General features: G+C 38.1%; 1 protein-coding gene across 1 annotated transcript in view; it reads left to right on the top strand.

Annotated features, from left to right (window-relative positions):
* Nucleotides 1–15657, top strand: part of LOC149313738 (corepressor of RBPJ and splicing regulator-like) — a 34121-nt gene that overhangs the window by 14225 nt on the left and 4239 nt on the right. Inside the window, exon 9 of the mRNA XM_089519724.1 lies at nt 12573–12679. Coding sequence (XP_089375850.1) covers nt 12573–12679 — 107 coding nt within the window. The remainder of the gene's footprint in view (nt 1–12572; nt 12680–15657) is intronic.

The following is a 15657-nucleotide window of genomic DNA, read 5'->3' on the forward strand; positions in this document are numbered from 1 at the left end:
CTATTGAATAATATATCTTGCTGGTGAATGGAGATTATTTTTGCAATAAGGCAATTTCACTGGATGTGGTTATCATGGGATAATCACACCCCTGGGGTACAGGCTTGTCTGTAATCTCCCAGGAGTGTAATTATTTCATGACAACTGCACCCCCCCTGGTGATGCATTTATTTCCATTATGAAATCTTAGTTTGACATATAAAGTAACTTACTTTGATCACTGGAAGCTACATGGTAGTGTTAGAATGTTCCAGCTGCGAGGTTTACTGAGACCAGCTATAAGCTTTACTATGTCCTTTACAAAGTTAAATTAGGCAATCAAAATGCTTCTTTAGGGTAAGCTGGTTTTAGAGATTTTTTTTTTTACTGTTCTTACCGTTACTTTCCATGTTCATAATCAAGATAAGGCAAATTCTATATGCAGAACTATATCAGTTAGGCTGAAATTGGCACTGGTGGTTTAGTGAAGTATATAGTCAATTTCATCCAAGACATTCCTACTTCTAATTCAATCCTTTGTCTTTCCATTAACTATTGGCACATACCAGATACTTATACTAATTATGAAGAGGGCCATTTTTCTGACTCTTCTGAAGGCCAAATGGGACAGAAAGTGAGATGTTGTAAATATATATATATATATTGTATTTTTAGTTGCCCTTTTGTCTCAAAAATAGTAGACCTTGCAGCATTCCAAATTATATCCTTGCCTTCTGACTTCTAATGGATTGGAATGGGAACAGAATGTAATGATATTAGATCAGCTTTCATGTAATTTGTATGTCTCATTTATTTGTACCATAGATGTCTTAAAATGTACTCTTAATATCTAGTGTGGCCCTGAATTGGGGCTGCTTCATGATTACACCTCAGTCTTCTCTGTTTTGTCTTGTCTGTATATGTCACTTTAGTTGAAGTGTACTTTGCTTTCAGATATATCTGCTTAAAAGTTCTGTCTACAGTAACTTCAAAATGCAGTTTTTCAGTTAATCTATGGCTATGAATACTTTTTGTAGTAGACACAACATATTATTTATACCCAATAGTATGTCTCTTGAATGGGCTGGACTGAAGTTTGAAACACATATAATAATTTTAACTGTACAAATGGGTATTAAATCTCTTGATGAGATAGCATTAATGTTTATAATCCTAATGCTTATAATTTGCCAAGTCCCTAACTTGGGAGAAAAGCAGGATGGAAGTAATTAAAATAATGAAATAATAACAATAATAAAATCATTTTTGACATAACCAGATTTGATATTAGTAGTGTATGTGCACACTCTAAATTGCTGTAGGAGCAAAATGAAACTAAATGGTCATAAGAAATGCAAGACCATCTCTTCAGTCTTCTCTTTTCCAAGTGTGTACATTTCCTCCTGAATTTTTTTAAATTTACCTTTTATATTTTACTTAGAATATACAGATCTGAAAAATAGCAAATGTCGGTTTCAGATTTTCTTGCTGCAATATCTTTCAGTGAGGGAATGTCTTAATTCCTAAGGAATCTCCTAGCTAGATATCTGCTAGGGAAGGGGATTGTATGACTGCCTAGATGTTGTTGGACTGTAACTTTTCTCACCATTGGCTATGCTGATGAGATCTGCTGGGAGTGATGATTCTATGAGTTGGAATCCAACAGAAACTTGAGAACCACACTGGTCTCACCTCTGTCATACCTTTTCATTTAAGGGCATAATCAACAAAATAGATCTGCTGAGCTGGCACAATCCTGCCCAACTTTTGTTGCTGCAAAGCAAGTAAATCCAACCATAACTCTACTTAGGGTAAACATGACATCTATATGCAGCTCCCTAATGACTCTTTTTGTTGAAGAATCCATTGCAGATCACAGCCAAGGACTACAGCACCTTGTCAGATGCTGTTATAATGGCTGTCAACAGTCATATCGGTGTTCCTGATAATTAAAGACCAGATGGACCATGTACATAATTTCACAATGCAAAACTGTAGCATTTTTTCACATATGTTGTTTTCATATAGAATCAAAGATAAATGTATATAGCCACAACCTTAGGAATCTTTTTAGATACCATCAACTGTAAACTGACCAATGTATAAAAGTTACATAACCATTTTATACAATAGTTACTGGCCACATAACATTTAGCACTCATATAATTTATCAAAATTTATCACAGCAGGAGTTAAGTTCACCATCTCTTTATTTATTTATTTGGAATATCCTAAATTAGGTTGAATTTATGACATAACGAATCAGAAACTGATACCAGTTGTTGTCTGGTATATTTTAAAATTGCTAACTTTTCCCAAAAGTATAGCTGTTTTAAATTTATTGCAGCAAAAACAAGAGTTCTGTGGTACCTTAAAGACTAATGTATTTCTTATGAGACTACATGGACTAGAGCCCAGTTTCAGATGCAAACACTTTGTTCTTTTTCTTCCTAGCCTTGCCCGATGAAACCCCCTGATTCTTCACAGTCTTGCACTCACATTGCTTCACTAACTGATTATGGGAATTGGATCCTGATCCAAAGCTCTGCTGTGCAAGAGATGCTGTGCTTATGCCTTCTCATCCCACAATACAAGTTAAAATGTTGAGCAACTTCAATGTACTTTTACTGTACCTTCACCAGAAGATAGCATACTTTTCATTTTATTCTTTGAAGATGGCCCAAAAAATAAATTGCTATTTGTGGATTTTGTATTTTGTTGTATTTTGCTGCACGACCAACAAGGCTAAGCCTGAATATTTCTCACCCCCAGCCCACCCCACTCCACCCCACTGTTCATGGCTTCCTTATATTTTCCCATGGCTGTGCACTTTCCAGGATCACTGTTGTTTGGTGTTGAAAAGACTCATTGGGTGAAGCCACAAAGAGGACTCCTTCACCTTATATAGGCTGATGCCTGATATTGCTATTAATGCTGCAAGAACTAATATGGACAGCCATGTCTTGTTCAGAAAATTATGACAGGTGGTATATGCAACTGTAGTGAGAAAATTGTAGCTGTCATTTCAGTAAGATGTCAGCTTAGAATATATTGAGTTTTCCAAGGAAGATTTGCAAGCATGTTCCAGAACAATAATCTTCTTTTTGCTAATAAAATGTTCCATGTTAAATACTGTAAGGAACAGGGCTTGCCCATAGCACAAGGGTAGGCCTGTGGGCTGCATGCAGTCTGTAGGGCCCCATATAGCAGTCCCTGAAGCTCCTAGAGCCCCCTTTTTAATTAACCATTTATTCATTTTTTTAGCCTCAAGCTACCCTCCCAGTATTGCTTGTTGTTGTGTGCCTTCAAGTCGTTCCTGACATATGGCGACACTAAGGAGAATCTATCATGGGGTTTTCTTGACAAATTTCTTCAGAGGGGGGGTTGTCATCCCCTGAGGCTGAGAGAATGTGATTTACCCAAGGTCACCCAGTAGGTTTCCATGACCGAGCTGGGATTTGGACCCTGGTCTCCAGAATCATAGTCCAGAACTCAAACCACTATACTATGCTGGCTCCCAGTGTTGCACTCTTTCCGCTGAAAAACAGGAAAAAACAAAATTGGAAGTGATATGGTATGATGTCTGGTCACGTTGGGAGTGATGGTGCAGTCCCTGCAAGGTTAAAATGTCCCCCCACAACCAGCCCTCCATAGTTGTCTCAGCTTGCTGTAATATAGCGTGTAAAAAACACCAGTGATCTCAGAGCAGACAAGAATGGGTGGACAAGTAGCCTGGCTCAGTATAAGACATTTTCCATTTAGTCATCTTCTCTTTGGGAGTTTCTTTTGATATACTTGTTCTCATACATTGGGATCCTTTCTCCATTGGACTTGCAATATCTTATAAATAGATGGCTCTGGGTAATCAGAGGCTATCCTTAAACATCTTGGTTCCCTTGGCAAAGCATCACAGCATCATTTTCTTGCATCCCTCTGGACTTGCTGCCTTTTCTCAGAAACTCCCATCTTTCCTCTGCTAGAGTATTGCACTTCCAGTTCACAGAGACCAAGTTCATAAGAGCTTTGTGCTTGCAGTAGACAGTGTCCTTATCCAGTGCTCTTCTGTGTAACCACTAGCATTAATGACACTGTACGTATAGCCACTAAAGTAAGGCCTTGAGGCTTCACTTGAGACCTCATTTACTCAGAAGAAAGGTTTGCTGTATTCTGCAATGCTACAGAGCTGCAGTAAAGTGAGAATACAGTATCAGATATAGAGTTGAATTTCCTACAAATCTCAGCTGTCACTTTCTGACTCAATGAAAACAAGTTTATTGTCTTATGGCTAAGAAGTTATGATTGGAACGTGTGTGGGCAGTATCCTCTGAAATCTCAGAAACCAGAGAAGTACTTACAGGTATATACTGGCTGGAGTTGGCTTTTGTGTCTTTCCCCTCCTTTGACTAGGAAAATTAGAATAAATTATGCAAAATAGGAAAAATTATATGAAGTTCTTTTAACATGCCAGCTTTACTGATTACAGAATCCAGCTTTTGTTAGTACATATAATTTGGCTTGTCTGAGTGCACAACTTCTGATTTTAGCATGGGGGGAATTCTACACACAGCCGTGCTTAAAAATACTACCTTGTCTTCCTCAGCCTTCCCCAACCTGCTGTGTTCATGATTTCTCAAGCTACAAATGGGTCAGCCACAGTCAGGGTGATGAGAGCTGTATTTCACAACATTTCCAGTGCACCAGGTTGGGTAAAACTGTTGGGCTATAGGTTATTAATATTGATGACTGCATTCCAAAGGGCCAAAATACTTTTTCTGTTGTTGATCACACTACTGGCTCTTTTTTAGCTCTTGTGATCTTAAGAATCATTTAATATATACTACTGCCAAGGCATTTATTTTCCAATCCTATATATGTATTTGTGTGGATGTGGGTTAAAATAATATACTGCATAAATGCAGAAGTCTGTATTTATTTATCTTTAGTTTAAGTTTGTTTCACTCTAGTTTTTGCTCTATCAGGATGGTTTGAATTTTATTCTGTCTCCTGAGGTGTTAGCTCTTTCCTCCCAGTTTTGTGTCACCTATAAATTCATATGGATTCCCTTCATGTATGTCATCCCTTTTGCACTCAAATCTCTTCTTCCTCTTACCCCTTTCCCCTTCATTCTTGCTCTCTAGTGCTGCATAGTTCTTAGAAGACAGGTTTCATTTGGTTCCTTCCTAAGCCATTATCTCCTTTCAACTTCTTGCCACTTTCCCAACAAAGACAGCTCAACTCAGAGTTGCAGACAGTGACGGTGAAATGAGGACAGAGGACATGACAGCTAGAATAGAGGAAGAGACTGAAATTTGATCGGGAATTCTTTTCCACAAGCAAATTCTATGGGGTTAGGATTCACCAGGCTTCATGCTATAATATTGATCCATGTCATCTTAATGCCCTCTGTACTAAAGGAAACGTAATGTTCACAATCACTTTTGTGGTAATTGCTTTTCAGAATGTCTACAACCTTAGTGCCAGTTTAAATTGAACTACAGTAGTCTGTTATACTAATCATACCAAGTATGACTGATGTGACATGTTATCTGAGAAATATCAAACTGGATAAGCTAAAATTATTGTTGCTGGATAAAAACAACAACATCAATGCTATAAAATCCCTTCTCTTGGGAAAGTGTGGGGAGGGAATACACAATACTGGTTTGCAAGTGAGACAGTAGGAATTATTGTTGTTGTTTCTTACCTGCCTCTCCCATGGGGACAACAACAATTAACAGACACACTACATCAGTTAAAACAGACAGGAAAAGAGCTTCCAACTTAATATTAGGAAGAGCTTCCTGACAGTAAGAGCTGCTCAACAGTAGAATACACTGCCTGAGATGGTGGTGGACTCTCCTTTTTTGGATGATTTTAAACAGAGGCTCGATGGCCATCTGCCAGAAGTGCTTTGATTGTGTATTCCTGATTGTGCTAAGTTTATGCCAGCACATATTTGAGCTAAAATTTTCAGCTATAACTGTTCTTCATGTGTACAACGTTATAATTTAGAAGGCACATCAGCCTCATTAAAAGCATTTTGTTGCTTTTAGTGGTAAATCCTGGTGGTATCAGTATGGCTGTGGCTGCGAGTATTCATTTAGCTGAATTGGTTTGTATGTAGCTTGCAACTTAAAAGTCCTTAAGACAGCTTAAAAAATTATCTAAAACAATATGGACCTCAGCTAAATTTATAAAATAAAATATAACTGTACAGTATACATGTTAAAAAGTACCCCAAAACACATAGCATCCTAGGGGTTTCTCTTGGGTACTTACACTGAAAGAAACTACAGTTAAAATAACATTCTAAGTATGATTAAAGTGACAGTTTAAAAAGACAGACTTTTTGCAGTACTTGAAAGAACACTAGAAGTATTTCACCAGGGAGAGAATTCCATAATTTGGATGTCACCATAAAAACAAACCATTCTCTAGTAAAGGTATATACCTAACCCAGGACATGTAGGTCCACACAGAATAATCTCTAAAGGTAATAGTAATAGTTGGACAATGACATGTTCATGTGGTAAAATGTGTACTACAGTTCCAGATCATTTGGCTTTTTAAAGCTAAAAATTGGCCCCTGAACCAGAAACTAGAGTTATTACAAAAGTGTGACGAAGAACTTTTGTCCATCACTTGTCTTACACTCTCTGCCAAAATCTTAGCTAGCATTAAAAGGGAAGCTTTGCATTACACTTTTCAGCATGTCTTTTGTATATATATGCATGTGAATCCACCTCTCAGTTTTGGGGACAGGACAGGACAGGATAAAAACATCAGCCACAAGGAAAATGTTTTCCAGTAATTTAATGTGTTTAGTAAAATTTATGAGTATAACTGCAAGGCAAAGTGAGTTATCTTAGAGCAGTCAGATGATATTTCACAATAGGCCACTGGTTTTGATAAGTATTATGGATTTTTATGGAGTGTCAGTCTCAAAACCAAGGGATGTGTTTTTAGTAGAACTCAATGTTGTATAATAGAGCTAGCCTCTAGAGGGCAGCATGATCACTTCTTATCCTTCAGAACAACTGTTCAACTTCCTAATACAAATTTGAGTTTTGTGCAAAAATTATCTCTTTACATAGCGTGGCTTTAAAGCTAACAGGTATCTTCATTACCTGTATTACCAAGGCCAGATGTAAGAATTCTGCTGCCTGAGGCAAAGCAGCAACTAGCTCCCTCCACTGCTCAAATCAAGTGAAGTATCTAAGGCTGTTTATGTTATTTTGGCACCTGAGGCAGAAAATCCTATAAATCACTGTATCTTTCACCTTCTCAACAGTAAAAATACAACATAAATTTTATAAAAATTAAAATGTACTTTTTCATGATACCTCACGTTATTTGTCTGGGACAGTCACCTCACTTTGTCTAAAGGTAGAACTGGTCTTGTGCAAAAGCTCTTCAAGATCGAATTGTATATGCAGTCTGCCATAAACATACAAAGCTACCTCTCTTTGTGGCCTTCTGTCAGTAAAATATTTTTTCTCATAATCTTTTGCTATGCTGATTACATTTCCCTTGCTCTGGAAATTTTCAAAAAGTTACCTGTAATCCTTGTCAGTGCTGCTGTTGGACAAGGGAGAAGCAAGGCTGGCTTAGAGAACATGACTCTTCATCATATGATATTATTCAAGCCCTATAGTGATGGCAACAGTTAGAATTATAATTTTCATTGTGTGCCATTATCTAAGCTATAGGACAGCTGCTACTGGTGTGGGGCAAACAAAAAACAGGTCATCTTGCCTTGTCCCTCAGTCATGCTCAAACAGGGTCCCTATATTGTACCTATTATTGAAATACATGATGGAAATCTTGTAATATCTATCAGCATGCAATTCCCAGTATAATTAGGCAGACATATCCTAGAATTGGTTCTACTCAACAGCTAGCATAATGAGTAATGAAAACACTTGTAGACTTCACAAGTAGAATCAAAGTATTTCTCACACTTGTGCAAGGTTGAAAGTGAGGTTTCCTCAAGCACTGAAACATTTGTGCTAGCATTATGTCACCATTTGTTACAACTGTTTTTATTAACATATCTAGGAGTATTTATGTGGTTATTTTTATACTTTCTTGCCAGGGTGTGTGTGTGTGCTGTTGAGTAATTACATATTATTTGAAACACAAACAGTGTAATGACTCCCCCCGCCCATGCTTCCTAAATAATGCCTTGCACTTTTTCCAGCATAAGCCTACGCACATCTACTCAAAAGTAAGTCTGGTTAACATAGGGGCTTAACAGACGGCCCCTTTTAAGCCGCCATCTTGGCGGCTTCAGAGTACAGTCCAGACATGGGTGGCCTTGAGGCATGGCGTTCATTGCATGCCGCCAGAGCAGTTTCAGTCAACCATGGTGGGGCAGGAAAAGCCACCTTTTCCCCAGCCAAAAAAGGAGCGAATCTTTGCTGTTCCTTTTTTGGTCAGCTTCAAGGCATATTGGGGCACATATGCCTTGGGATTGGGATTTTGGAGAACCCAGTTCAACTCTCCACTCAGCCACAAAACTCACTGGATGAAATTGGGCCAATCACATATTGTCAGCCTGACCTATTTATTATTTTTTCTTTGTGTTGTTATTAAGAGAGTAAAGTAGTGGTGGGAAGCCATGTATGCCACCCTGAGTTCATTGGAGGGAAGGCAGGATAAATGTAACTAATAATTTAATAAGAAGTATACATGATTTGTTGTTGATGTGTTCCTTCAAGTTGTTTCTGACTTATGGCAACCCTAAAGCAAGCCTATCACGGGGTTTTCTTGACAAAATTTTATCAGAGGGGTTTCCCTTCACCTTCCTCTGAGGCCAAGATAGTGTGATTTGCCCAAGGTCACTTAGTGGGTTTTCATGACCAAGCAAGGATTTGAACTCAAGTCTCCAAAGCACTACACCACACTGGCAGTGTATATAACAATACATCTAGGGGTTACAGTTAGTCATTAGCATAATAACACAATCTCCAAATGCTTCTGTCAAAAGATTACCTTTAAAAATGTCTGGAAGACATTTTGCTACTTTTTAAAAGAGTACTGTTCATTTAGAAACAACTGTATATATTTAATCACTATGGCCTGTTACAGACTGCCAAAATAAAGCTGCTTCAGGTCTCTTTGGAGGTATACTATTTAAATGATGCATGGGTCCTAAGAGTCCAGAGGTCGTGCCAAAGCCACACTCCATTCCTAAGCACTGGAGTGCAGCATTGGTGCAGCTTCCGGATTCTTAGGATGCATGCATCATTTAAACAGCATACCTCCAAAGAGACCCGAAGCAGCTTTATTTTGGCAGTCTGTAACAGGCATATGTATACTTAAAATGCATGCTGTTAATGTGTTTCATTGAGAAAGCAAGCATAAAATGCTACATACATTCAGCAACTTCTTTAATATTGATATTAAATAGTGAACAAAGGAGGCATATATCATTCATATACAAAGTACATAAATGATACTTTCCCTCTCTGTTCCATACATTATGCAGCATTGGCCTCACAATTAAACTGCGTATTAGTGCAAAATCAATATTTGTTTTTCAAAAGCCTTCTTAACAACCACTTTGGTTTTCAGACATCATGCTGTTTGGCTGCAAACAAACAAAAACAATGTGAGGCTAGATTACAGGGCCCAGCTTGGCAGAGCAGTTAGGAGGGTGTTTAGTGTGCTAAATTAGAAACTGAAACAACTTCAGCCCCAAACCCATCCCACTGAGGAAATCATACACAACAACTGCAACTTCTGAAGAGAGAGCCTGTGGTGGCAAATCAATAAGCTGAAGTAAAGTGACACAACATCTTGAAAATCTACAAAGTTCACCTTCTTTGTTCCTTGTTGGTTGACAACTTTCATTCTTACATGATCCTGCATGTGCACCAAACTTCTCAACCTGTACTCATAAGCTTGCTCATATGGGAATAACTTCCTCTAAAATTAATAGGTGGATCTAGCAATAATGTCGCATCTATTTACAGCTTATTCTGTTTATTGAATCTTAGAAGGGGCATCATTCTCTGAATTCCTAAAATTGATATATATTACTATTTCCAAGCACTGTTTTTCATTGGGAAAAGTGAAACAAGTATCCAGACATACAGAGCTATTAATTTAATTAATAAATTACAATCCCACCTTTGTCCTGATATGGGATTCAAGACTCTGTATGGTATCTAAACAGTTCTAAATACAAATGTTAAACCAGAAACTGGATTTGAAGTCAAATTCCATGTTAAAAATAATTAAAACAGCATTAAAACAGAATGAAATAAAAAGTACTACACACACCCCATTAAAAGCTATTTCCCTGCAGCATACTAAGAACCAAATGCCTCCTTAAATAAATAAAAAAAGTCTTTATCTGCTACTGGAAAGACAACAGGGAGGGAGCCAACTGGGCCTGCCAGGGAAGGGAATTCCACAACTTGGGAGCAGCCACGAAGAGAAGGCTCTCTGATGCTTATCCTTGGAATACAGCCATCTTCAGAACACATGTGAGATTTTTTTTAACAAAAATGGTTTCATTAATAAAGAGGAAGTGGCTGATAGAAAGAGCAAATTAGGAGAATCAAGTGGGAATTTCCTTTTCGGGACATGTTACTGAGTAACAAGCTTTGTTAGTAATAATTCTTTAATTAGTAATAGGGAATGATAGGAGGCTGTCAGCAGAGCCCAATACTCTACCCTAATAGCCCAAACGATTAATGAGTGTCCCCATGGAAGTGCCAGTTTGCATCATCACTATAGTTCTTTCTCTGCCAGCTCAAAACACTTGTGTTTTGTCACTTAATTGGCTGATTCTGTTTGTTTTTGTTTATCTGCTGGGTTTTTTAAAAAATATGATATATATGTAGTGTGTGAACTGCTCTAATTAAATCAGTAAACTGCCTCATATCTGTAAAGTTCAAGGACCTTTAAAATTGTTTTAATGAATGAAAAGAGCAAACTGCCTCTTTTTTCATAATGATACTGTCAAGCTGATGGAATAATGTGGATGCACAGTACAAACCTAAAATATTTGTAGATAGATTTTATGATGCTGTAATGGTGGTTTCCCACTTTGTGGTGGGGGAAAAACAGAATGAGAAAAATTAAATGTGCAACTGTATCCTAAAAATAAAGGAATAATTCCTATATACCTGTCAACTTGAGGAAACTAAATTGTGTCCAGAAGGACCAGCAGACTCAAAAAAGAATCAGTGGACACTGAATTTCCTTCATTGGTTGACTGGTTGGTTGAAAACGGTCCCATCCATTTGTTTGGATTGTCTTAAAATGGGTGTGGGATGAGACATATATCTAATTCTCTAGATATTCCACACCCCTGTGCCTTTTCCCAAAACCTTCCTACTAGCAAGCAGGAAATTGAATTTCTACTGTCTCTGATCACAGAGATTCCATTTCCTTCTCTCCATCCCAGCTTCCAGGAATGGACACAGGCTGCTGCCATACTGCAGAAATAAAGCAGCTTGACACCACTTTAACTTCCACGGCTCAATGCTATGGAATTCTGGGATTTGTAGTTTGATGGGGCATCAGAGCTCTCTGACCAGGGGAGCCTAAATATCTAACAAAACTACAAACTGCAGTGTGGCAGCTGCCTGAATCCCAGTCATGAGGAAGAAAGCCAGTTGCTCCTCTCAGTTGGTGCTCCATTGAATCCGTCAATCCTTCCAGGAGCCCTTGGAAGCTCTGTCAGAGAGTGTTTGGAGAGTCTTCTTCTTCTATGTGTAGGGAAAAGAAAGAGGAATGAAGCTGATATCATCTATTCTAGTCCATGGAGGGCTGCGGCTGGGACATTCTGCCCTGCCCCATTTCAGTTCCCCATCCCTGTCTTAAGGTCAGAAGGATAGATTGAATGATTTTCAAGTCAGTACAGGCATAACCTGTGTCAAGCCTTGGTTTGAAGTCTAAGTTACAATGAAATTGTGTGTTGTTGATATTGGTGTAGATATAAGAATAATAGGGTAAATAGATGAGTTGAATAAATGTATTAAAGAAGGAGGAAATAGCACTCCATTCTACCAACCTTAAACATAGTGAAGGAAGAAAAAACATTACCTTTCCAAAGTGTTTTTAGCCTTTGAATTCTAGTTATGGACCATACCTCATGGATGCAAGAATTTCATTTTTAAGAATTCTATTGAACCCAATTTTTAAATTTTTACAATATTAAATTATTTTAAAACATCTTTTACATGTTCTTCTTGAAAGTGGGTGTTCATGTTTATTCTTTGTGCCAGGAAGTGCTTAAATCTTTAAGTTGGCTTGGCTTTCTAAGCTTACTTTATTTTTTGCACTTTTATCAAAAGCTTAAAGCCAGACAATACCTAAAATATATTGTTTTCAACATGACAAAGTTACATAAGAAGAGAATCCCCTTGCACTTAAAGAAAAATGCAATTATTTTCTATTCTGAATCTCCAGACTGCTGTTTTAGAAAATCATATCTGATTATTTGCTCAGCAGAAGATTATTGAGTTGATTTAGCTGTGATTTTACTTAACAAAGCTTCAACTGAATTCCCACTGTGGAGTCCAAAAAAGGTAGAGAGATATAAATGATACATTCAAACTGTGATTTTTGGTGAACAGGGCCATCAATGCACCCCTCGGAGCTAATAGCGGAGATGAGAAACAGTGGGTTTGCACTGAAACAAAATGTACTGGGGAGAAACTTGACCGCAAATGATCCATCACAGGTAATGATCTTTTTATCAGTAAGCTGAAAATGTCTGTAAATCTAAATGTGATTGCTTGTGAATTGTTACTTAATGTTTTTATAATATGCATATCCATGGGAAAGCCAAATAGAGAGAGCAAGGGATGTGTGTTCTGAAACTTACTCTGCTTTCTACTTTTTTTTATTAGCCAGAGTGACAAGCCTGAAATAATTTTTCCAACCTATAGTTTAATAAATGAAATGCCTCCTGTGGGTTAGCAGAGATTTAATATCTGCCAGAGGAATGGCTTCAGCTTCCACTGGCTTGCTTATGATAAAATATCAGCTGCTTTGTACAGAGCTACCCCAGGGTGATACCTGGGGTAAAATAATAAAAATGGGAGTTTAGGGGATGCCATTCTTAGGTGAAACCTGCATATTGCCCTCAGCCACTGCAGAAAGGTGATGGAGCCCTCCCCACATTGCTGTGGGAAGCCAAGCTGAGAAAACAGGTGAAGTCAAGGTATAGCAGGGGTTGGGGCATGGCATAGGTGCTAAAAATGTTTTACTGATCGTCACCTATGGTGGGGTGGATGTTGTTTCTTTCATTAGTTCAGAGACAGTTGTAGCAACATACGAGGAGGGAACAGTGCAGCAGGGGCTTGCATTTAGTGGCCAGGGAGTGGTTGAAAATCCCCTTGCATCACTGGAAAGAAAATGATCTTTGGAATAGTGGTATATAAATAAAACAAAATTAAAACAAATTAAAAATACAGGTTTCTGTATCCTTCATGCCACCAGGGCTCGCTGAGCTTCAGGGAATGTTAGTGAAGCTTTGTATGTGTCCCAAAATGCAACTTGCTCATAAATTGGCCTTTTAAGCCATTTCACATGATGTATGTCAAACCTGGGTCCTCTCTACAGAAATAAAGCAAGACTGATTTTATTTCTTTAATTTATAGTCCACTTTTCTCCCACTGTGGAACCCAAGGCACCTCACAACACATTTTTAAAAAATATATCTGAACAGCAACCCTAATATGTAAGAAAATAACAGTTAAAACAATTATAGAATCTATTATATTAAAAACAACACTAATGTGAAATAGTTTTAAAAGTATTTAAAGCATGGCAACAAGAATGACAGCACAGCACCCTCTGCTACAAGGCTCTGCACCAACCAGTTCATACCCAAAGGCCTGTCTAAATACAAAGGTCTTTGCCTGCTGGCAAAAGAACAGAGGTAAGCCTGATCTCCTAAGAGAAGGAGTTGCTGGGAGCAGCCAGTAAGAGGCCCCCACCCGTGTGTCACCAAATAAAATAAAGGAGGCACATGAATGAGGGGGCCACAGGAGGAGCTGACAGTCCCAGCCATGGCTCGTCTCCCTGCAGTCTCTTTCTCCAGGCATTTTTATCACCTGAGGCTCCAGTACCAGAAGTATCCCTGAGTGAGACAGAAGTGCTTGGAGAGAAATATGTACTATGTTTTTAATATTCTGCATTTCTCTGGGCATATTTATATTCTACATTTCTCATGACGCGGTAGCTTATAAAAGCAAGATACTGCTAAAAACTGATAATATAAATCCAGGGGAAAATAAACTATCATATTAAAACATCAGTATACAATCATTTAAAAACAGAACAGTAAGAGCATGAGTACGATGTATACATCTACCATTAAAAGATCCTTCAGTACAACCAGGTAGGTATTAGTTCCCTGTAGCCAATTCTAGCCAGCACTTTGGCCACAGCATTTTTGACCTGCTGAAGTTTTTGAGCAATTTTCAAAGGCAGCCCACGTAGTATTTGCTATAGTTATCCAAACTGGATACAAACAGATTGTGTGTCACTGTAGCTAAATACTCCAAGAACAATATCAGATGCTACAGTAGTTTTAACTGGGCAGATGCACTTCTGGGCACAGCTGAAATCTGAGCAATCAAAGAGGTCTCCATGCCATAACCAGTCCTGAAGCTAGATAAAAATGGATCTGTATAAGTTTATTTCCAGTTGTCGACAAAGGAAAACATTTAACTCAATGGAATTCAGGTTCCAAAAAGCTGAGGTCCCGAACAAGACAAAATTGCCTCATGTTATAGTTAATTACACAAAGAAGCAGAGCCTCACAAGGAAATATACCCCTATGTTATCCAGGAACTTAGACCAACTTTGAATGAATTGGGTATCTCAACTCCAGAAGAACTTGGCCTGGACAAAGCGTAAATTTCAATGATGACCTTCTATATAGTCTGTTTCCTCCAAGAATCTCTGGTACCAGGAGGCCACCACATACTACAGAAACTTGCATGGAAGTGTGAGGATTCAGCTCAGCTTTGCTGGTTTACACATGATCTTTACTCTTAAAATCCCCCACCCCAATTACTGAATACATTGTAGAATTATTTCTCAGTAAATATCGCATAGCAATGGTGTATTCATTCCCTTGCCTCGTTTACTTTAAGTGTAATCCTGCACACACTTACCTGGGAGTAAGTCCCACTGTACACGGTGATACTTAATTCTGTGTAGATACTGTATGTGTAGAATTGCATTGTCACGGACATGTTTGTAACCTACTTCCACCTGTGCATTTGTGCAGATATTAATAGACACCATCTTCAGTGCATCGGAGGTAATGCCAGGACTAAAAGGGTACTATATTTTTTAAAATGTGGTGCCTCACCTATGGCCAATTGGAAACTCATCTTTTCTTGGGGAATGAATCAGTAGGTTAGGAAGCTATATAAACTCAAGCACATTGCAGCCAGTTTCAGATGTCATAGAAGACCCCAAGATGAGATTGCTTCCCAGCAAAGCAACATCTGAACAGGATTCAGCTTCATTTTATATCTGCATATATATCATGTATGACAAACTTTTAATTTCAAAATAGCATGTTCAGTCTGGTACATAAAAAATTATAAACCAAAACTGCATTAAAAGTTCTTAATGATAAATGTAAAATATCTTCAAGTATCTTGTTCCAAATTCAACATACATTCATTTCTGATAACA

The sequence above is a fragment of the Sceloporus occidentalis genome, unplaced genomic scaffold (assembly GCF_023333645.1).
Source record: "Sceloporus occidentalis isolate IW3139 unplaced genomic scaffold, rSceOcc1.0.p SCAF_4, whole genome shotgun sequence".
Taxonomy (NCBI): Eukaryota; Metazoa; Chordata; class Lepidosauria; order Squamata; family Phrynosomatidae; genus Sceloporus; species Sceloporus occidentalis.